Here is a 24,206-nt window from a genome sequence, read left to right as displayed (position 1 = left end):
CTTTCTCCGCCCCCCCCCCCCCCCCCCCCCCCCCCCGCTTTTTTTAAAGGTACTGCTTAGATAAACTGGACTTTTCTGTATTCCTAATTCGTAAATAGCTGTTACCACTATTTTTATCTTGCCACTGCTTTGGGAATTGATTAGATGCTTTAAGTGGGAAAGGGAACAGATATTCCATGGTCAGATACAAGACAGTTTTCTTGCTAGGCTTCTGTGTTGCCTGTTAGCTCTTGGTAGTTCTGGGTTCTGCTAATAAATGCTTATAAGGGCTGTTAAGTGAGCTGTGCTATTAACAAAGAATGTAAGCCATTTGCAGAAGTAACCCTATTGGTACTAACTCTTATATTCTTCCTGCAATTTGCTTCACAGTTATTGAATATACATCATGATTTATTTTTTACAGGGAAGAAACATTTCCATAAAGATACTCTGCCAAAGATACTATGCTACCAGTAAATTGCTTAAGATATGATGATTGCTTTCTTCCCAAATATGGTTTTAAGCATAAAGCTTTATCTGCTTTTGATGACTGTTTTGTTTGGTTGGTTTGAAATGTAATCATGCTTTTCTATGTACAGCTACAGATATTTCTTGGTGGTTTGCTGGATACTCCTGCAGTTATCACAAGAGACTGGTGTTAAACTGACCTTATTTATGTTCCCATCTTGCATGAATGATTGCTTCCTCTTACAGGTTAAGGAACTGTCATAATGGTACATGATGCCAGCATTTCTGAGCCAAAAGAAGCAAGAAAAGAATGCAACAATATTGGCAGAAAGTATCCTGTGAGATTAGCTTAGGGGTTATGTTTGAGCATTGTTCTAAGCTTTTCCCCTTTCACTAACAAAATCCTGGGATGAGGTGGAGGATTCCCATCTTGTGATAGTGAGAAGTATGGAATTAGGAGGTGAGGGGAACAGTTTGGGACAGGCACCTACAGAAAGGCCACCTGAGAAATTAATGAGCAAAAACATGACCCTCCTATAACAAAGCATACCACAGACCTTTTGCACGAGGGAGTCCTCTGCTGCTGAACAACACTTCATCTGCTTCATCCATCACATAGTCTCTTCTGTGCAAAAACCTGTACTTCCGATAGCCAGAAAGGCAGCCTTGGGTAGCTGTGAACATTTTGTTGTACATGGCACTTCTAAGAAGTAAGAGAACAAAAGAGTCTGTGGTAATGACCAATTAAACCTGGCTTTCTGTGGCTGAGCTATTCCCATGCTAAGCAGCCAATGTAGCCTGTAGCTATATTAGTCTCTAGTAGCACAGTGATGGCCTGAACAAGCAATGTTAAGGCTAAACCTTTGGGCAGGAGTCCTCTGTGTGCTGCACGTAACCCTGAACAGATTTGGTCTTGGCTTGTGACTGGCTCTTACACACTGTCACAGTACAAATAATAAGCACTAACCTCAGTTACATCTACCTGCTCTGCTTCAATTTCCACCTAGCTAAGATCAGAATAGCAAGTGCTTAATTTTATACCAGTAACCCTGTTCGGACAATGGAGAAGCACAAACCACTGGTATGTCAGGAGTGAGCACTAAATTGTGAACATGAAGAGATGAGAGCTCAAGAAGCAAATGCAGTGAAGTAGGGAAGGGGAGCTGGGAAAATGGCAGCTTAACAGAGCAGACGTTCCCTGAGGAGGAACACATGCAGTGGCTTTGGATGGTGGTGTGGCTTTGGATGGTGGCGGCACTTAGCCCTCACTGCCCTGACAGTGCCATCCAGCAGGCACAGAGCAGGAACAGAAGCTTGTTCCTGGAGCACAGGTGAAAAGTAGGGAGGGTAGTGTGTGGTGTATACTACAGTCAGATGTCTCTGTATTCTTCCTCCTTTCTGTGCCTGCAGCAGCAAGATGGAACTTGTGGATGACAATGCTGTTATCCGAGCAAGAGGATTGCCGTGGCAGTCATCTGACCAGGACATAGCAAGATTCTTCAAAGGCCTGAATATTGCCAAGTTAGTAGCTAAGAATTTACCTCTACATTTGTAATGCTTCATCTGCGTCAGTCATGGAGTTTTATCTCTTTTGATTTTAAATCTTGTAGGGGAGGTGCTGCGCTCTGTCTCAATGCCCAAGGTAGGAGGAATGGGGAGGCTCTTGTGAGGTTCGTAAGCGAAGAGCATAGAGATCTGGCACTACAAAGGCACAAGCATCACATGGGGAATCGATACATTGAGGTGAGTGACACTGGCTTTGAAGTCCTCTTCTCGCCAGGAGTTCAAATGCATGCCAATCACTTATTCTCTTTGCTTTCCTTAGGTATACAAGGCAACAGGTGAAGACTTCCTTAAAATCGCAGGAGGTAATTTTAGGGGGTGAGAAGTGAGGGTTTGTTCCATCAGCATCTCTAACTCTTGGTTGTAAACTGCTCCTGTTGTATATGGCCTTTCATTTTCTTTCTTTGAACAAGTAGTTGGCCAGTGTGTTGATTAGTATGTACTCTGCTGGCAGCAGTCCAAGCTGTTCCATGAGTTATCTGTCCATCTTTTGTCTTCCACATTCTTGCCATTTTCAAGCAGCCTATCAAATTAGGATTTGATCAGGCTAGGTGATCTTGCATATGAACTTAATTTGTTAGGTCATCTTCTTAACTGAAGGGACCTAAATGTTACTGACTGCTGAAAAACAAAACCAGAGTAGATTTTCAAAACAATGACTGCTGTTGCTGTGGAGACTTGCATGTAGAAGCAAACAGATATCACAGTGTAAATGACAAGGAACTGATTTTCTTCAAGTCAAATCTTTGCCTCAAACTAAAGGGTGAATTTAGGAATAGTGCTTATTTAAGGGGAATACTGAAACATTCACAGCCTTGAGTTGAAAGTCTGCAAAACTTGCTCTACAATCTCTCCCATGGTCTCTTTTCTTCCCCTGTATGGCTGCAAGCATACAGAATTTGAGTTAAGACCCAACAAGGTGTTATGGGTCCATAACACTACCTTACAGTCCTTGTTGGTTTCTGAAAGATTTGTTTTGGGGATTATAAATGACTAACTGGATATCTGAGGTTGAGGTTTTAGAGTGGGAGAGGCTATTAAGCTGTCAAATAGCTAATTGATAGGCTTGGTAATAGTTATACCATTCAAAGTAAAGATATTGTATAAAGAAAAGACACTGTATGCTGACATTGGAGGAAAAGTGGTGTGTGTCTGGCACAACCAAACCTCTTTGCAGAATGAGCTAGCTGCAAGTGAAAGGAACTCATTAAGATGTGATGTTGGTTAGCAGCTAGCTTGGGTAGTTGGTTAGGGTAGTGTTATAAGTATTGGCATCAGTGGTCTTCTCCTAGAGATACTGGAAGTAGAATTGGTGGACTTGGGCAGTTTTATCAGGATTGAATGAAATTCCTGAGCTGTCCTCAACATGCTCTTCCAACTTTCTTTCCCAGCACAGTTGTCTGGGTACTTGGTTACTATATATTATGGCTTCAGAGCATGCTGAAGGTATTCATAAGTTGGAAAGGTGAGGTGCACAGTAGCAAAGGTACTACTTACTCAAGAGATTCACAGACTGCTTTCCTTGGGCTCTGAACACTGGAAGTACTTTCTCTTTTCCCTTTGAATAGAGGTGAATCTCTTCCAAATTATGGAGTAACTTTATTGGAATTTGATAAACTAGAAATATTGTATAGGACACGTCCCATTAAAGAGGGACATCCTTTCTGACTTTTGAATGCAAAAGTTGCTCTACCTGCTCAAAAACTCTGTGGGGAGGAGGTAGCAATGCCAGACTTGCTCATGATTTTATGTGGCTGCCTAGATTTAAGTGCTTCTTTACTTCTTTTTTGTTAAAGGCACTTCCAATGAGGTTGCACAGTTCTTGTCAAAAGAAAACCAAGTGATTGTCAGGATGCGAGGTCTTCCTTTCAACGTAACAACAGAAGAAGTGCTGACGTTCTTTGGCCAGCACTGCCCTGTAACAGGAGGAAAGGAGGGAGTCCTGTTTGTCACCTACCCTGACAGCAGGCCAACAGGGGATGCCTTTGTGTTGTTTGCTTGTGAGGAATATGCACAAAATGCACTGAAAAAGCATAAGAACTTGCTGGGGAAAAGGTACATTGAACTCTTCAGGAGCACTGCAGCAGAAGCTTGGTGTAAAGCTTACAAACCTTGGCTGCTTCTTGTAATTCAAACTCTGGCATACCATCGTGGAAGCAAATACTGCTGGACCATGGCTTGACAGCTTCTTTTCTCTTCCATCACTCTTGACTCTTGCTGGAAAGGGTACTGTCTGAATATCCATGAGGCTTTGCTCCCTCTAAATGTAAGATTTTATGGTATACAGATGTTCTCAATCATGTATATACAAACTTTTGGGATGTTGGCTTCCAACAGCCTTGCAAACAGCAGTTACAGGAGAAGGTTTGTGGGTCCAGTGCTTTATGCTAGGAGTAGGGCTGAGAGGATTGTTTGTGTCTCCAGAGATTTAGAGAGCTTCAGTTGAGGTCACTAACTTCTAAACATGATTCAAAAGGTCTCATCTATGATGCAAATTATGGCCAACCAATAGCCATGTCATTGAAACCAAGCAATGGTGCTGCTCTGTTTCTGCAGATATGTAGAGATTTCAGTGCCTTGTTTGAAGGGTGACACTAATGATGAGCAGGCATAGCTGCAACACTCACTCTTGTCGTTGTATTTTTCTCAAGTGCTCTTGTATGTTTTTGTTTAGCAAAACCTTCTGATAGCTGTATAAATGTAAATGAATCTTAATCTTCCACAGAGAAAGTTAAGGGGTAGTGATTGAATATTCAGTGGACTCTTGACCAGGCAGGGTTTTTACTGTTGAAATTAGTAACAAGAAATCTCCAAGTGTGACTGTTACAGATACTGTGACTCTGTGACACCACCTATGTTACTTGATGGACTATTGCATCTCGAGTCAGGGCTGTTTGGTAATGAAATATGCTTCTAGTTCCCAGACTCTCCTAAAGATTTGTGGAGGGTATATTTTAGGTAGAAGTGTTGCCATGACTTTGGTGGAATACTTTGAGATATTTTCACAATAAAAATGTTGTAGGAATACAGGCTTCATGTTGTAAGACTTCTTCTAAAAGTTTCATAGCGTAAGTAAATTCTCAAAAACAAAATGATGTTTTTCAAGAAAAAAAGATCCAAAGATTTACTTTAAAACATCTGAATTCTAAGCACTGCTGTTGTGGTTTAAACCCAAAATCTATCTCACTTGTTTCTTAAGATATTGCCCAGAGTGAAAATGGATGGCATTGGTGTTACGTTCAGTTCCTCTGAGTTGAGGAATGAGTAAGGAGGCTTTCTGTAACCTCTCTGTTTTTCTGTTTTGCACAGGTGCTGAACAGGTACTCTTCCATGCCTCTCATTCCTCTCCCGACACCTCCTATTCTGCCAGTATTACCTCAACAATTTGTGCCTCCCACTAATGTCAGAGACTGCATACGTTTGCGTGGTCTTCCCTATGCTGCTACTATAGAGGACATCCTAGAGTTCCTGGGAGAGTTTTCTACAGATATTCGGACCCATGGGGTTCATATGGTACTGAATCACCAGGTTGGTAGGCTCCACTTTTCCAGCCACTCTGTGCCAACTGCCTGTGCATGCGAACAGAGCCCTGACAAAATCAATAGGGAAGCACCTTTGAGATGGACTCTAACGGCATTAATTGTCCTCCAGCACTCCTCTAAAAGTGTACTGCCATTAGATGTGTTGGCCTATTTGGATCTTGCTATGCCAGCTGCTGTGTTTGCTGTAGAGTGGTGTCTGTTACTGAGACCCCTGTGCCTAAAGCTAAGCCACAGTCTTGGAGGGGTTTGTGCTCCCAGAGCAGCAGCTGTGACCCTGCACGGTAGGAGTCCTGCTCAACAGCATGCATAACTCCTCTTGTACCAGGTGAGGAGTATCTTCAAAACAAAAGTGTGGGCACTGTTAGCTCTCAAAGGAGTGGTTTGCCCCTGCTTTGCTGAACAGTGTGCCTCAGGTATATTTGAGGACAAATGCAACTGTGGCCTTGTAGAGACAGGATTTCCTATGGCATAAGTCAGCTGCTGAAGTTTCAGGTTTCCTGAACTGTGTGGTTGCTCTCTTTAAACAATCACAGCTAAGCACCAAGATTAACAGCTCATTGACATGTATAAACAGTCGCATCTTTGCTATTGTTTTCCAGAAGCAGTTTCTACCAGAACTTTAGACAAAGGACTGTACATTGTTGTGATTGCCTTATCTGCATAGTCTTGTGACTTTAGGGGGAGGGGACAGCAGTTCTTCTAACTCTATGGAGATGCCCTGAGTGGAATAAAAATGGTTCTTCCAAAGTTGTTTGAGTTGACACTAAGCCTAAAATGAAACTACAAAATACTTCCTTGTCCTGGAGCAGGGGGTGTGGGGAGGGAGAAGGGACTGCAGTTATTCCAGTATCTCTCTGTCTAAAGAAATTCCTGTGTCTGTTAGCACTTGACCTAGCCAAGGCAGAAAAACGATAAGGAGTGTGCAGAGCTGAGAGAGGTTAAGAAAAGATCCAGTTGTTAAAGCCACAAGTAATGGTTTACAGTAGTATCAGCCCTTGCCAGCAGTAACAAAAGAACCTGGAGGAAGAAATTGGTGTATGTGTACATAGTCCTGAGGGCTGTCTGCCACCCCTGCCCAAAGCTCTCAGCTTTTTTTTCCCAGATACTGCCTTTGCCTGACTACTAGATTTTTATCTTTCTGCATGCTCTCCCACTCCCACCATTCCTGGTTTCGATGGTGACAAAGTTGTTTTTTGAAACTAGAGGAACAGGCCCAGAACTTAAGTTAGAGCAGGCTTAAGACCTCTAGTTTTGGCTACTTCAAGTCAACAGCTGCATGTGGATGAAATTATTGCTGCCAGCTGTTTATCCCACTCATTTATAGCTGTGTATAAGGATGCAATTTTTTTCTCTACAAGCTCATACAAAGCCTTAGACTACCACCCTTCTTGAACATCCCAGCCCATATTCACCTTAAACTAAATTTTAAAAAAACCTTAATATTTAGCAGTTGACTGTTTATCCTTGAATTTTAAAAATCAGATACTACATGTGGATTAGTTCTTCCAATTCTGCATTCTTACTAAATAGGTGCTTTGAAGCTTGCTCTTACCTGAGTACCCCTGAATTGTAGTCTCTCCTATAGGTGTCCTTTTTTTAAATTTAAACATTGAAGTAAAGTGGCTCAAGTTACAATGTAGTTAAATTGAAACATGAAAATAAATACAATCAAGTTAGCCCAAGCTGGAAGAATGCCCACCTGATGCAGTGGGCAGACTAGGATTCCCCAGAAATAGAGGGAAACTTCAGGAAGGAGAGCTTAATTAAACATGCTCATGGGTGCTTGGGATGACTGACTATACTTGACTTTGGAGATGAATATATTTATGGCTGGAGAGGCTGCTTTTAACAACACAAATTATTGCTATGCTGTTATTTTGTGGGAGCTCCAGAAACATTTCTTTTTGTCTGCCTTGTTTATAGGGACGTCCATCGGGAGATGCTTTTATTCAGATGAAATCTGCAGACCGAGCTTTTCTGGCTGCGCAGAAGTGTCATAAGAAGACTATGAAGGACAGATATGTTGAAGTCTTTCAATGTTCTGCTGAGGAGATGAACTTTGTATTAATGGGGGGCACTTTAAATCGAAATGGCTTGTCCCCGCCACCATGTAAGTTACCATGTAAGTTTTGCATGGGTCTTGCCAATACTCTACGCTATGTGCGGGTAGGTGTTGGAGCTGCTTTCTTGACTCTGATTCTCATTTTTGGAAAGGAGTGTCAGATCGGGGTATTAAAATAAGGTCTTTTCATCTTAAATAATCAGAAGCTTGCAGTCATTATTTTTCCCTTTGGTTGTGAATTACTATGACTGAAGAACTACTTTAAAATTACCCTTGCTTATATAGTGGCAAAATTCCCCTCTGATCCCTGAAACTTAACTTGCCAAGGGTGAGCCATGATTCTAAGTAATTTATAAGCCCTGCCTCCAGCTTAGAGAACAGTTTCCCATTTAAACCAATTTGTATTTACATTTTTCATCATGGTGAGCATGTCAAGTAAAAGCCCTTCCCCTTTCATTTCTAAAACTTAATTTATGAAACAATTGGTAATGCTTTCCTTTGGGATTTAACCACAAGTGTTCCGCCTATTGAACCCTTACTGACTGAACCCTTCCCGTGCTTTTTGTTGTTTGTACAGAATTGAGGTTGCTTATGTGGGAGCAAAATACACATAGCTTTGGCCTCAGAACTGCAGAAACTGTTTCATGTAAAAATTATGCTCCTCAGAGCTATGAGGATGAACATGGACTTCTAGTCAAACTTTTAGGGGAAATGCTTTAAGAGCTTAAGGGCTAATTTACTAAGCCTACGTGCCATATAAATCTGAGCCTCTGGGAAAAATAATACTTTGCTTCCAACATCATAAGTGGTGAGGTAGTCAAGTAGGAGCTTTCTCTGTGTCTCTGTGCAAATGTATTGTTGTTGGTGGTGGCTTTTTGAAGAAGTGTCCTCTAAATCCTAGTCAGAGCTGCCAATATGGCAGCAGACTTCCTGAGTGTGGTGCCTTTTGAATGTGAGTAGACCTTCAGCTAATCCTTAGATGAGTTTTCCAGGTGACTAGCTGTGTGGGGTTTTTTGGGGGTGTGGGTGTTGGCGGAGTTCTTTTTGCGATGCAAGTATCCTTCTGATCTGCAGTATGTAGTCTGGAACAGTTGTCACACATAGGACAGGGGTTGGAAGCTCAGACAGTTTCCTGAGTTCCCAAACTTTGGGAACTCTTAGGTGGCAGTGTTCCCATTTCCAAGTACAAATGCCACTGAAGTATTCCTCAGATAAGCCCTTTCACTCTCACTGCCCTGTCCCATGATGCAGTGAGAATGCTGACTGTCACCTTAAAGTAAGCCTCTACTTTGGCTATTCAGAGTTATCTAAAGCTTTTATAAGTTCACTTTTATGGCACTGGGGAGGGGAAGAGGGAAGAAAAGGAAAAGAGTAGCAAAGCAGGAAGGTGAACTCTCATCAGTGAGAATTCATTTAGGGCCTCATGTCCTGTTGAAACACCACGAAGTGCACTTTTTTTCTTTAAAAACTCATTGTTAACACTTGAAGTTGCAAAGCCATGACTTTTCTCGCTCCACTGTCGGTTAATTGAAGACAGAGCCGTTTGGGGGATATGGAGTGTTGAGGAAAAGATGTCCTCTGCTCTGGGGAACGTCAGGCAGAGCTTCAGCACAGAAGTTTCCTTCTTCTGTGGAGAATCACACTTCTTGCTTGAAGACTTCTTGAAAATCTGAGCCTAGACAAGAAAAAATGGCCTCCTCTTCAGAAGGAGATCCTGTTCCCAGAGCAAGAGGTGTCTTTGTGTATTCCTGACTGCTTTTGTCTGGGGGCATGGGCACAACGCTTGTAGTCAAGCTCACGTTAGTGGCTCAGATTTATTTTCTGTGATGAGCAAGAGAGAGAAGCTTGTGAAGGCTCTTTACTTACTACAGAGTTGTTCAGCTAATGAAGAATATATATATATATGCTGGAATTCAAAAAGTCTTAGTCTATCTTCTATTTCTTCCCTTTAGGCCTTTCACCCCCTTCCTACTCCTTTCCGGCTCCTGCTGCAGTTGTGCCAACAGAAGCTGCTCTGTATCAGCCATCCATGCTCCTGAACCCACGAACACTCCAGCCCTCCACAGCGTACTACCCTGCTGGGGCTCAGCTCTTCATGAACTACACAGCATACTACCCCAGGTAAAGCAGAAGAGAAACCAAGCAGGAACAAAGAAGTCTTTTTGCAGCAAATGCACAAAGCTCACAAAAGAACACTGTCTGCTGTGCTAAAGGCTTGTGCTACCAAGAACAGCTTGTTTGGTATCTCTTATTCAGCAAAACAATTTCAGGATATCTAGGGATTTCCCCAGTTTTAGAGTATTTCAGGCAGTGATGATGTTTGTTTTTTTTTAAACCAAAACCATAAGTCACAGAGTTACAGGGATTTTTTGTTTGTTTCACCTAACATGCCTCTTAAACTTGTGATTTTGCATTGTTGTGCCCTCAATGGGAATTGGTGTGTGCGGTACTCCTTCCCATGTCCTTAAAGAAACCCTTGGCCCTTCTTTTGAACAGGTGGATTGGGGTCTGCCCTAACAACTTCTGAAATTCTGCCTCTGTTTTTGTAATAAAGTAAATTTTGACCTTTATGGTGAAAACTGTTTACTTATTTATAAAAGTACTGCATTGAAGCATATATGTATTGAATGCATATGTAAAGCATATAGAGGCATATATTCTTCCTAACCTCATAAATGGCTCTCACAAAGGGCTTTTGGCTCTTCTGGATATATTAGCTGTCTTCTACAGAACAAAAACACCTGATACCATTTGCCCTCTGCAGTCATGAGGTCTTGGCAAGAGCCATGTTCCCTGTAAGCCATAAACCATTCCCCATCTGCCAGGAAACCTGCTAAAGAACTCAAGTCTCCTATTAGATTCTGACCAATACTTTTTATCTCTGGAGAAGGGTCCAAATAGCTACTTCTGAAGTTGTTGAGCAATATGGACTCTCAAGTACATGTAAGATAACACAGGTTTTCTTATTACTTTACACTGAACCAGTATGTCTGTGAGCTGCCTGTTGTGGTTTTTTTTTTTATTAAAATGTTTTCTTCACTCATGAGTTAATTTCTATAACATCTTCAATGTCTGTCTTATGATAATATGTAAGATCAAGAAAAATAAAATTCTAAAATTGCACTGGCAATATAAAACAAGTTTCTCAATAATAGTTCTATATATCATGAGAACACAGTAGCGGTAATAGTTTGTAGTGACTTTGACATGTTGTACTTCCTGAAGTGATAATAGATTGGCTACTGCAGGCTAAGTGTTAGGCCCTACAGAGACCTCTCACTAAATGGGATCCCCCATGACTGCCATCACTGCCTGCTTGGGCTGTGGGCATAGATGTTGGTTACAGACTGATCAATCCCAAGTTCCAAAATACCCTTTTTATGAACTTGTCTAACTGACTGTTGTATATTATTCTTAGGAAGTCAGTCCTATGTAGCTTCTGTGCCAATTAAAAGCACCTCCCTTTAAAAAAAAAAATTCCTGGAGCCAACTTGGCTTCTTTCCATTTTGTGAGATCTGATGTTTTGATATTGCTTTTCTATCCAGAGTGTTTGATCTGCAGACAAATTGTATATACTCCAATAGAAGTAATGATCCTTTGTAGCTGACGGTTGTTTTTTCTTTTTTTTTTTTTTCCTAAAAAATTAAGCTTTATTGCTTTTCAGGCAAGTTCCCATGCTTTGTAAAGGATGCAATAAGCAATTGGGTCCCTTTCACTTAGCAGTCGGAACTCTCTTAAATGGAGTTTTCTGGTTCTGAAATTTAATTCAAAAATGTTAAGCATGTGCAGCAGGAAAGAACGGGGTATCCTCTGTACTAAGTGGTGCATTTAAATGCATGTACATGGAAAAGCAATATAGAGCTGGTGGCTAATGATCAGACAATGGTTCATAAATCTAACTAGTGAATACTTATGGAAATAAGGAAAGTTTCTTTGACCTGCTGCCAAAAGGTTCTACCACTTGTGTTTTGCAAGGTCAACTTGCTTTGTAATAGCCAGTTCTGTTATCTGCACAGTAATCAACCTGGGGGCAGTAGAAGGAGGGAGGTGCTGATTTGGTCTCCAGTATCTAGCAGAACTCCCTGGAACTCTGACTTGTCTTAATGCTCTTATAGTTCTGGTGATAAAACCCAATGGTATAAAGAAATGGATGCCTTCTGTGCTATTAAAATAGCTTTAGGGAACTCCTAATGAAAAGGAGGGACAGCAAGTTATTTGGGATCTGTCTCTTTGATATCTCTATTCAGCTTGTAATTAAATCTGGCAACATGTCCTGACAGCAAATCAGTGGTCTCTGACTAGTCCTAGGCTTTTGAGAAAAAGAACAGTAGGATCTATGGGAGGGAGGAGTTTCTTTCCTTATCTAATCCAGGATAAATAGGTGTACTACTTGCTTGTATGTACATTGAAAGTGACTAATAACTGCACCACTTAGCAACTGCTAACATGTTCTATAGAAACTTTTACCATACACAGACTTGAAAGTTGCTGCTAGTAGTAGTTTTAAAACAAAATTAAATCTTATTTTATTTATTAATTTCTAATGCTGTTTTGATCACTTCTAAGCAGTGCCTTTAAAACCTCAAAGGTTTCTGTCAAAACTCATAATTGTAGGAACACACTTAAACTTTGTTCTTTTTTTCGACAATATTTTGAATGGTGAAGGGGGAAGAGGAGCTTCCTACTCAGTGGGCAGTATGCTGGTGGAACTTGTAGCCAAAAAATTATGTGGAAGCTGAAAACTGATGCAGGTTCAAACAAACTGGATAAATTCAAGAGCAGGAAATTCATTGTGACTTAGTGAATACACAGAAAGCACATCTGGCTCAGGAAGTCCTTGAACTCAAAATAACTGTAGGAGTTTTCTTATATTCTGTGTCCTATAGTAACCTTGTGTGCTATTGAAGCAAGGTGGGTAGGTGAACTTGTTTGTTCACATCTTTGAAGTAGTATTGCTCTTGAGAGATATTCATACCACTTGTGAGCAGGGTCTTTTCCAATGTGTTTGTAGTTGTATTCAGCAGTTCTAGTGTAATAGTGGCTAAGTTTGGGTTATCTCCCTGTTGAGTCAGCATTCTCCCAGAGAAACTGGCTGCTCACGGCTTGTGCGGGTGTATTCTTGGCTGGGTAAAACCTGGATGGATGGCCAGGCCCGAAGAGTTGTGGTGAATGGAGTTAAGCCCAGTTGGCAGCTGGTCACAAGTGGCAGTCCCCAGCGTTCAGTACTGGGGCCAGGTCTGTCTAATGTCTTTGTCAATGATCTGGATGAGGGGATTGAGTGCACCCTCAGCAAGTTTGCAGACGATACCAGACTGGGCAGGAGTGTTGATCTTCTTGAGGGTAGGAAGGCTCTACAGAGGGATCTGGACAGGCTGGATTGATGGCCCAAGGCCAATTGTATGAGATTCAACAAATCCAAATGCTGGGTCCTGCACTTGACTCTCAACAACCCCCTGCAACGCTAGAGGCTTGGGGAAGAGTGTCTGGAAAGCTGCCTGGCAGAAAAGGACCTTGGTGTTGGCCAACAGCCAGCTGAATACGAGTCAGCAGTGTGCCCAGGTGGCCAAGAAGGCCAACGGCATCCTGGCCTGTATCAGAAACAGTGTGGCCACCAGGACTAGAGATGTGATTGTGCCCCTGTACTTGGCCCTGATGATACTGTGTGCAGTTGTGGGCGCCTCACTACAAGAAGGACATTGAGGTGCTGGAGCAGGTCCAAAGAAGGGTAATGAAGCTGGGGAAGGGTCCAGAGCACAGGTCTTATGAGGAGTAACTGAGGGAATTGGGGTTGTTCAGCCTGTAGAAAAGGAGGCTGAGGGGAGACATTATCACTCTCTACAGCTACCTGAAGGGAGGTTCTAGTGAGGTGGGTGTTGGACTTTTCTCCCAAGTAACAAGTGATAGGACAAGAGGAAATGGCCTCAAGTTGCCCCAGGGGAGGTTTAGATTGGATATTAGGAAAAATTTTTTCACTGAAAAGGTTATCAAGCACTGGAACAGGCTGCCCAGGGAAGGGGTTGAGTCACCATCCCTGGAGGTAGTTAAAATATGTGTAGATGTGGTGCTTAGGGACATAGTTTAGTGGTGGGCTTGGCAGTGCTTGGTTAACAGTTGGACTCGATCTTTTCCAACCTATATGATTCTATGTACAGCTCTCTCCATTTGAGTGATTTGAATTAAAAGGTCTTTTTATTTAGTAGTTAAAGGCATGATTCTGACACTTGCTGTACAAGGAAATACAGGGTAATTTGTTATTCTCATCTGTTTGCTTCTGCCTCTTCCTGCTATCGATTAGGTATGGTTTTTCTCATCTATACACTAATCAACTTGCAAAAGTATTTTTATCTATATTATATACATATGCAGCATACATATTAATGCTATATATATGCATACATAAAGAATGCATGTGTTTAAAAATAAAATTACCAAGGCTAGAAAAAAGCTTCACTTGTTCTCCATGATGGATCAGATCCTTCATAATGACCATCATGCAGAACAAGTGAGGCTTTTTTCTAACCTTGCTCATTGATCAGATGCATATTAAAGCACAAGTAAATTACAACCAGTTTAAACGGGCAAAACTAGGAACTAGTGGGCTGAATTAAGAGTGGTATCATTCAGAGCTGCTGCCAGCAGCTTTATTTGCATATCTGTGTGTCTGGCTAACCAGCATCGCTTGACAGAACTGGATTAGGAAACAACCATATGTGTATTTAGCCTGGGAGATCTGTCACAGATGGAGAACAACAGCAGCTAGAAACAAAACCTCTTCATCAGCTTAGTTGTACTCATAGCATCATAGCAACAGCTCTTAGACTATAGTACACTTTTTTATAAGTGTGTAAACTCAGATTGCATGAGATCGCATCTGCAATGAGCAGGCTCACTGAGCATGAAAGTCTACTGGTGGCTTTTATATGCTGTCCAGCAAATGGAGTTCACGTTTACACCAAGGGGCAGAATTTGGGACTCTTCATTCCCTATCCTTGCTTGTGGTGGGCCAGTCTCCATCATGGATTTGTCAAAATAACCTCAGCTCTTTAGTTAATGGCACAAATTTGTCACCAGAGTGATTGTTTTTGAGGAGAAACCTTAATTATTCACTTTTCTAAGTGAAGGTAGCTTGCCAAGGATTGGAACCGTGGGAGTGCCTTTAGCTGCTACTGTATTTCATTGCAGAAGGAGTGCATTGGTAGGAAAGACTAATTGTTGCATGCCTCCATAGGCTGTCATTATGTCTTCACTTGTAGGTTTTAATTAGCAAAACTGCCATGGTGTTTGAAAGCAGCAGAATGGTAATGCTCAGATCAATAGGTACCTGGGTATCAGGATACTAAAATTACTTAAATTTAAAAAGAACCCCACCTTAAAAGTTGATAAGCCTGTAAAAATGTTGCTGCTGGTAGCAGTGTCCAAGATTTATTCAACCCAGCATACAAAATGCCCCCCTGGATGCTGGTGGAGGCTGTTCCACTTACAGATCCCAGTTCCTTTTGTTTGTTCAATATACTGAACGATTTGATTTTCAGTTAGCAGCTCTTAGTCACCTTCTGACTTTTCCTCTGCTATCTAGAGAAACATTTGGATTAATATGAGGGATTAACTGCTATTACTACCTTGTGCAAGCTAGCTGCTGAGATCTGTTGGAGTATAGTTTTCCTTTTGCTTATTTACAGTGCAGTTCAGCGATGGGAAAGAAGATCCTCCTGTTGTGCCTTAAGGCATGTGTGTCATCCATGCAGGTGGTATTTTAGACATTCACAGTGAAGGCCAGGTGATCTCGGGTTATTCAGGGCGCACAGATGCACTGCTGGATGCTTCTCTTTACTCAGCAGCAGCTCTCTACCAGGGGTGTGTTGAAAGTCCCAACCCTGCACAGGGCAGATCATTGCAGTCTTGCGTGGCAGCAAGCGCTTCTGGGTCCATTCCCATTGCTTGCTGTTGTCATGTTGCCATTAACTTATAAAGAAGGGAGGCTGATTGCAGTAGGCAGACTGGTTAGATATGTGTTGAGTGGGCAGCAGGTTAGCTGGTTAAATGTGGAGATGGCATCTGTACTGAAGGATTGTTTGGTGTTTCCAGGAGTAGAATTGGATTGATCTTGGAACAAGGCTTCTTACAGCTGAAAACCCTTTTTATTTAAGAAAAAAAAAAGCCTTCCCTGTTGAGAACATGGTTTGTGATATTTGTCCATGATTGAACAGCAGTCATGGGGATCTAAATGTTTCTATTTGATTAACAGATGGCCTGATGAGCTAGTGCTCATACTTCTGCTACTTGGGAAGTTATATGGCCTTTCTTTCTTTAGATATGGATAAACATTCCAGTCTTGTAAAAGGAAAATTATTCCAGCTATGTAAATATTTTTGCTAATAGCATGTCTTGTTACCTTTTGTGAAAAAAGTACCATGTTAAAACTTTCAACTTTTGTAGTTATACCCCAGAACTTACTAGCTCTGCCTCTCTAGAACTTTGTATGAACTTCTTCTAAAGATGCTTTATACTGAAGCTGCATTTCTGCCTGCTTTTGGGCTCCTTTCCAGCAATGAACATTATAGGCATTATGTTGTAAGCTTGTATATACATAAACATTATACAGGTGACCTGTGCCAGCCCAAGGAGTAGTTGAAAATCCCTGTTGTTTTCTGCCCATTGGATGCTGGGGTGATCTTTCAAACTTCCTTGAGGCTTTCTGAAGGCTGCTTGGTGATGTGCTTCAGTCAGAGGATCTGGTTTTGGGGTGCTGCAGAGTTCCTCAGGGTCTGCTGGGCTTCCTAGAGCTAGCAAAGGGGGAGACTAATTTAATCTTGAAATACTAGTGGATGAGTCTGACATGTTTTTCTTCCCTGCCCCCAGCCCTTTATTTTCTAACCCGTGGCTTTCCTTATTGTATCCCTCTGAGTAGGACAGTGAGGGATATGTAGTAAAACTAACCTGGAATATAGGATCTGCCTTACAGTCCTAAAATTAATAGAAGCTGAGAATCAGTAGCCTGAGGAAAGGATATCTTCAGTATCTGGTGTCACAGAGCAGAAAACAGTTAATAATAAAACGCTTTCAGAACTATGGAGAACAAAGTCAAAGTAAAAATAGGGACAGAAAACCTGCAGGGAGGGAACTGAAACGTGTAGATAGTGTCCATGCACATATCTGTTCCTATGTGCAAATAGTTCTGGGTATGTTTATGGTTCTCTTGACTGACCTGCAGAATACTTGGTAGAGATCTGAAAATCTGCTTGGTTATACATGCTGCCTGCTCCCAACTCACACCCCCTTTTAATATAAACCACAGCTTCCTTCTGGATATTGGTACCTCTTAAGCAAATGTATAATAGAAAAAGTATTAGGAAATCAAACAGGATAGACAGTGATCCTCCATGTTTCTACATAATATTTTCATTATGAATGTTTGGGATTCCTTGAGGTGCATAAATGCTGTTTGAATGCCAACATCAGCCTTTCGAATGTGTGAAAACTTGTTCTTGCATTTAAAACTGATTTATCAAACTTAATTGTGTTTTATTTTGAGAGTCTCTGGAGAATACTACAATCTCAAAAGTATTGATTGGAAGAAAAATCCAATCTGGCTGTTGATTAGATCCAAGAAGAAGGATCAATTCATAAGGAAAAAAGGTTTTCACTGGGAAATGCTTCATATCACATTGATTTCAAGAACTAGATTGACATAAAAAGAGTTAAGGTTTTGCATTGCATCATTATATAGTGATATGCAACTGCTAAGAATGGCTGTAGAAATCCTCTCTAACCCCATGTAACCCCAAGTATTTGTTCCTGGGGTCTGTTTAACTAGAGAAGACAGGCTGGACTAGCTATTTGTCTTGTATCCCTCTCTGGGCACTTTTCATTACAAGTGTCCTCTATCTACTGCTTTTCCACCTGGAGATGTGGCCACTCTAAGTCACTCGCTGCTGTTCCTCTAGGAGGTCATCACCCCTCAGTTTGGGGGAACACAGAAATAGCTGGGGGCAGCCCATGTTATCTTGTATTGGGAATTAGAGCAGGTAGTGCCCTTAGCCTAACCTGGAGCTGAAGCTGTCTGTTACCTTTCTCTCCAAGGTGGTGTTATAAATTAGCAAGCGCTTGTAGCATCTCCATGCAAAGCCAGTAGGTTTAGCCTGAATAGCTGGAGTTTTAAACTCCGACTTCTGCTGAAGCAGGTGAGGACCCTGCAAAAATAATAATAATAATGTGGGGTGCAGGGGGAAGAGGACTGAAGGGAAAGCACTTTTGCTCTGCTGAGCACTGTCCTACTAGAGCTGAGGAGAAAGCACACAGAGGCTCAGCAGCAGGGTCAAGTGGCCGGGATGGTGGGAAAGCTGTTCCTTGAGATACCCAGCCACAGTTCTTGTCCCCAGCACTGCACATTCTCACAGCCCAGTCTCTCAGCAAGGGCCAGAGAGGCAGAGGAACTTCAGTTAAACCGCAACATCTTCCAAAGACAAGGGAAGGAACCTTGTTCAAAACCTTGCTTCAAAAAGAAGGCTAGATTGCCTAAGGTGTCTGCCTTGTTGTAGTTGTTTTCTGGTGGTTTCTTGTTTGGTTTTGGTGTTTGGGTTTTTTTAACAGCAGTGCAAGTTAACTTTGTCTTGCTTTACTAAATTAGTTTCCCTCAGAAAGCTGCATCGTGGTCTGGTTTGGGAGTTGGGCTTTTTCCCCTCCCTCATAAGAATCAACTCTGCAAAGGAAACTGGAAAAAGAACTTTCTTTGCTCTTCATGTGAGTTTTGGAAGTAATGGGGTTGTTTTCATAAGGATTCTAGAAAAATTTCAACTATTCTGTAGCTTAAGTTCTCTTATGGTGTTCTGTTTTCTTATCTCAGATGCACAAATTGCCCTTTTTTGATGGCTTCAGCTGTCTGGATGAAAAGATTAATGACACTTTCCACAAAGCTATGTGGTTGCAAATAATCTGGGGAGTGCATCTTGTTCAATGAAACAAAGTAAAATTTTTTAAATTAAATGTTCTACATATATGTGCATCTAGCAGTAGCTGGAAACTCATAACGATTATCTGACATTTTATCAAAAAGAGGATATTTGCTGGAACTGCCAAACCAAACCAAAACAAGGGTCTGTTAACTAGCTACAGTTTTGTGGCAATTCCAGTAAGGCTATGGAAGATCTGACAAAGAATATCAAAGCTTCTAACATGTGCAAACTGTAAGTATTTTGGGTGTTAGAGCACTTTTTAAAATTACTCCTGAATAAATTATATTAATTATTGTGGCCTTAGCATTGCTCTAAAGCAAGACAAGCATGTCCCTTTGTGGTACTAGCCTCTAACCTGTGGCAGTTGTCTACCAGAGAGGCTATGTCTAAAGAGTCCATGAAATATAAGTAAATAAAAGCAAATAGTGCCTTGCTAGCATTGTTGGCAGCTGTGGAGAGCTCCTTCCTCAGAGGTATTTGGCAGGTAGCTAATGGAGAGCACTGACCTGGAGCTTGCACCCAAACCGTAAGTGGGCATACCTGCCATAGATTAATGTCCTTCCTCTTTAGATATGTTTAAAACTTTGTAGTCATAACAAGCATATGGTGGCAATAAGCTCCAAAGCTGGACAGTGGCAAGACTTATTTTCAGCCTCCTTAGTGTCATAAGTTCATGCCTGGACCTTGTGCCTGGGAAGCTGAGTAGCACATAGGTATAGTGACTATGGTAGTGTTTTTGTTAGAGATTAAAATTATCAATATTATGGAAAAGGCATGCAGGGAACCATTAGCAGGAAGTATTGTATCGTGATAAACTTGTATGAAGATGCTCCTCTAAAGCATAAAATCTTTAACTTCCTATAGCTGTTTTTCTGTCAATAGGCTCAAATTTTGTATAAATGATTGCGAGCATCATCTTTGACATTAGACAATCCCTGCTATCTAGTGGACCCACCAGTGAAGAACTATTCACCAGGGTACCCAGGAACACAATATTGTGGGGATAAAAAAGCATTATAAGCAGTTCCTATGGAAAAACTGCTCTCCTTCCAGACATGGATAGCTGTAGAATTAGTATAGACCTCAGTCAAGTGCATTTGCTTAGTGAAAATCCTTGAAGACTTCTCTGAAGGGAAACCATAAACATCTGTGTCTGGGAGGGGCTCTTGTCTGCTGAATTTGCTTGTCACCTGCTGTGCTTGAGCTATCCCCTTCCACACTGTGCTGTATGACGATGACCCAGGGCTTTATAAATAGTGGGAACTGGGGAAGGGGAAGGCTGCAAACAGTGGTGAGAACACATGCTGGGAGGCAAATGCACCTACTAGACTTAAAAAGGTACAGCAGAACTCATGAAGCTGAGCTGTAATTTAGAGAGACTGAATATAGGCTAATGCTGTAGGACTCCTGGGGATGGACAACTCCTCCAGAAGGCATCTTGGGACAGTGGCCATTGGGCTTAGTTTTATTTTCACGAATATAATTTTATCCATAAGCTTGGAGAACAGAAGTGAAGGTGGTCTGGGAACTACCTTTCTAGTGAGGTTTGGGGAGGCTATCCTAGGTCTAAGGAATAGAATGAAAGTGCTGATGGAAATGACAGGTGCTTGAAGCCATGCTCAGGAGATCAGGCAAAATTATAAAGGTGGCTTTGAGCAAGAAGTATGGGCTTTGAAGGGGGGGAGGGGAATTTAGTTGCTTTTTTTTCCACTTTCAATTTAAAATTGTATAATATGCAGGAGAAGCCTGTGGCATCCCTCAGTATTACGACAATTTCAGGGATAAGTAGCCTATGTAGGTCTACCCAGTAGTGAACTTGTTAACTTTTTCCTTTAGAGACTGAGAGTATGTGTGGCTCCAGCCGTACAGGAGGTGTGTTTGTCTCTGATCTCCAGGGTCACTCTCTTGAGACCGGTCAGTTGTGACTGGCAGAGTCCGGAGAGGGTCGTCTTCAACAAGATCCTGTGTGTCCCCATGTGTTGCCCCGTTAGGGGAGGCTGATCACCCCAGTGTAGTTGCTTTTGTTGAACTGCTCCTGATGCCATGGTGATGGGAGCATTACAAATGTCTAATTATGTGGCCTGAAGTTTGATATCCGCCCAGGGCTTTATGAAAGGTTAAGGTAGCATAGCCAGCTGCTGGCTCTCTCTTCTGCACTAGTGTGGCTTCTGATTGCTTCTATCTTAACTTGTGTTTGTAGTATGCAGCAGAGGATGGACTTGTACACACAAATGATCCGGCCAGGACAGTGTCCAAAGAATGGATTTGCATTTAAAGGCCCCAGCAGTTAGACTTCCTTAGAGAAGGTAAGGATAACGAACCCCAGGAGATGGGTTTGGGGGTATCATAATTGCTTGCTTCAGATAACCACGATACTCAGCATAAGTTTTCATTTGCTGCCCTGGGAACATGGCTACTCTTTGCTATGTCCAGAATACCACACTGTAATATGTAGACCTTGGCTGTTAAAGCCATCATTTAAAGGATTTTGCCTATTCCAGTCTCATTATGGGCTGCTGATTTGTGTACTTCCAGGGCTCCCAATGCATGCTACCTCAAGCTTTAATATAAGGATTGAAAGCCTCCAGAAAGCTCCTCAGTCAGTTTTCTCTGAGGAGCAAAGTGCAGAGATGACGTTACTCTCCTAGCAATGCACTAGGACCTGCTGTTGGTTAGGCAGAATGAGCTACTTAAGTAATTACAGAATCTGATTTCTAAACCTCGTGCTGATGTAAAATTGCAGCAATGAAGTAGACTGTGTTTGTATAACCGGCAGTTACTCTCTTGCTTTTGTAAGCTTTCTGATCAGGCCATTTCAGCCTTTCAAGCTTGGTTTACTTGATCTGCTGTATAGGAACAGGCAAAGGGTGAAGTCACCCAGAAAGCATTTGTGCAGAAAAATGCAAGTTGAACTGAAAAGCAGTGTATTGATGGCTGCACCGTGTGCTTTATCATGTGCAGTAGTCTTAGAGGAAGATATAGAAATGTATTTACAAAATTGCTTCTGTAATCTCTAGTCTTTTGAAAATACCTAGTCAAAGAAGTGCTAAGATTCCTTTTATGCCCTTCTTTCCTCTATTCCCTTCTTTGCCTTCCCTTCTGAAAAATAACAACAAAAAATGCAGGTTTTTTAAAATTATTCTTCTCCTCTGACACAAAGGCAGCTTAGCTCAGGGTGTAATCCACTTCTGGGCAAAATCTTCACCTGCAGCCTCACCTTGCTGTCATCTGCTCTGAGTCCTGCTAAGTGAAGTACAGCATGTGTAAGAACAAAAGTGACCATCTTGGCTAGTTGGCCAACGAGCTGGTTTTTGGCTGGGTTGATAGAGCTAAACCCCATCCATGTAACTAATAATCTGAGCCCATAGACACCTAGTAACATCCTGCCCTAAACTATGTTATGTTGCTTCCCACCCACCCATAGCTGTTGTCTACGGTGAGTGCTGCCATGCAGGGACCCAGGTTGGAGAAGCTGATCCAACTGGAAGGATCCGTAGGGAAAACTGTTCATCTTTCAGGCTGTTTTCACCCAATCCAGTTTACCACTTAGCTGTGGGAGCACCTGTATTGGCTCAGAGCAGGCGCTGAGGGATGGCAATGGCATTGCCATGTTGGAATTGATGGTAAAATTCCACTTTGAAAGCTCAAGGGTCATGTGATATTGAATAAAGTCTGGCTTGTCTTAGTGAAACACTGCTCTCTAACAGAAAATGTCATTGAAATGTTGTGTGTGTAAGGTGAAAACTAAAGCTTTTGATCCTTCAGTAAAGATTTGTTATTTTTGAAATGAAAAAATGAAGATTTGCTTTTATCCTGGGGTTCAGTGACCTGCACAACTCTTTCATGCAGATTCCTCCACCGTTTCTGATGTTTTGAACAAACACAGCGAGCCTAGATGGAGATCTTGATGATTTTCCAAGTTTTAAAACTGTTCAAGCCAATTGTGCTCAAGAAAAATCATCAGAACTTTGGAAATCAACAGATGGACCTCTAACTTTACTAAAGTTATTGCACAATTTTCACAAGCATATGCACACAGATCACTAAGCCCTTCACTGAGAGCACAGGTGCTGAAATCACGCACATTCTCAAGGGTTTCTTCTTGGCAAAGTATTAAGCTGCTCTTAACACAGAGATAGTTTAGCCTGAACCTACAATCTCTGATCTACTACATTCTTTGAAACAGCAAAAAATAAAAGTATATTTTTACTGGATTTTTCACACACTTTAAAGGTTTTTTTTTAAGTATTTTAAGATCTCTACTTGTGCATTTGACATTTTTATTAAAAAAAGTTTTCTTGTCTTGTACATATTTGATCTGTTTTGTGCTCAGTATACTTAACATATTCTAATGGGTATATTTTACACAGCATAGAAATAATTAGGAATACAAAATGGATTATCTGAGGGGGGAAAATGCTGTAACTTTGTAAAAATGTAAGTGCAGGATGTTAAATGCTTTGTCTCAGGTTCTTATTTTATACACTCTGTATATACTCAGGTATTTAATTTTTAAATGTGTCACAGGAGTAGACATTTTCAAACTTTGATCACACTACCCAGTCCAGTGAGAAATCCAGTTAACCTTTCTTGTGTCATATTATTTTTGTTTCCACTTCCTGCTCTATTCACCCTGCTTGGTGTTTAACAATATCATATTTAAGAGAAGGAATTGGGATCTGCTGTAAGACCCCACCACCTAGTCTACTTTAAGGGAGGGTCAGGCAGGGGCAGTTGTTTGAGTTTGGTCTCTCTGAACTACAGGATGTATGCTTTGACCATGTCACTCTTAGCAAAGAAATCAGATGATGTGCATGCTCTTACTTAAATAACTGATGTCTTTCAGCAGTCTGTGCTTTCCCTGCCTGCCCTGGGACTGGACCTCAGTTAAGGGTTAGAGCACAGGCTCTACTTTCCATAGCAACTGTATTCTTTACTCTTTATTTGTACCAAAGAAAGGGGGGTGGGGGAAAAGAAACCCTGAAATAAAGAGGGGTGAGGCACAAAGTGGAAAATGGGGTAGGTTCTCTGGCATGTTCAAAATAAATGTTACAGAACTGAGCCTTGCAAGCTGATCTGTTCTTGACATTGGCTACAAGCAACCCTTCTCGGCTGCAAGTTAGAAACTATCTTCCAAGGGAGAAAGTTACTGCCAAACAAGATAAGGTATTTGGCAAGCCGATCCATCTCCTTATTTAAGAAACACACCAATCCACAGAAATGTACTTGGTTATACTTCTGGAAGTTGATGTAGCAAAGTAGTAATGGGATGGACTCCTCCTTGCTGGTCCAGCTTTGCCTGGAAAACACAGCTGGGCTGGTACCATCCCAAAGCTAACCCCCTCCCTGAGACCAGCACTCAGAGCTGTGTATGTGCTTTATTCCAAGACTCTAAAACACATGGATGGTCCAGGGCATAAAGCCTAGGAGCTGGGACCTGCATCTGCTGGAGCAGCTGAGCTTAGCATCAGGTTCTGCCTCTCTTGTTCTCCCAGATGTGTCTTTTAACCGTGGCTGAAGGGCTGCACCTTTGTGTGCCATTATTTGTGTATCCTCTTGAAAAGAAAGCAACAGGCTTTTGCAGTGTTGCAGCCCAAGAAGGGACTGAATCCACCGATGGCTGCATGAGGGAAATCCGT

General features: G+C 41.7%; 1 protein-coding gene across 1 annotated transcript in view; it reads left to right on the top strand.

Annotated features, from left to right (window-relative positions):
• Window positions 1-20,842, top strand: part of ESRP1 (epithelial splicing regulatory protein 1) — a gene marked incomplete at its 5' end in the record, with an annotated part of 31,393 nt that extends 10,551 nt beyond the window's left edge. Inside the window, 9 exons of the mRNA XM_010083575.1 lie at window positions 1,858-1,968; window positions 2,058-2,190; window positions 2,273-2,315; window positions 3,807-4,100; window positions 5,312-5,538; window positions 7,476-7,662; window positions 9,567-9,735; window positions 10,379-10,409; window positions 20,768-20,842. Of these exons, the coding sequence (XP_010081877.1) occupies window positions 1,858-1,968; window positions 2,058-2,190; window positions 2,273-2,315; window positions 3,807-4,100; window positions 5,312-5,538; window positions 7,476-7,662; window positions 9,567-9,735; window positions 10,379-10,409; window positions 20,768-20,842 (1,270 nt within the window). The remainder of the gene's footprint in view (window positions 1-1,857; window positions 1,969-2,057; window positions 2,191-2,272; window positions 2,316-3,806; window positions 4,101-5,311; window positions 5,539-7,475; window positions 7,663-9,566; window positions 9,736-10,378; window positions 10,410-20,767) is intronic.
• Window positions 20,843-24,206: the final 3,364 nt, after the last annotated feature.

The sequence above is a fragment of the Pterocles gutturalis genome, unplaced genomic scaffold (genome assembly GCF_000699245.1).
Source record: "Pterocles gutturalis isolate BGI_N339 unplaced genomic scaffold, ASM69924v1 scaffold590, whole genome shotgun sequence".
Lineage (NCBI taxonomy): Eukaryota > Metazoa > Chordata > Aves > Pterocliformes > Pteroclidae > Pterocles > Pterocles gutturalis.
This window is presented reverse-complemented; position numbering and strand designations above follow the sequence as displayed.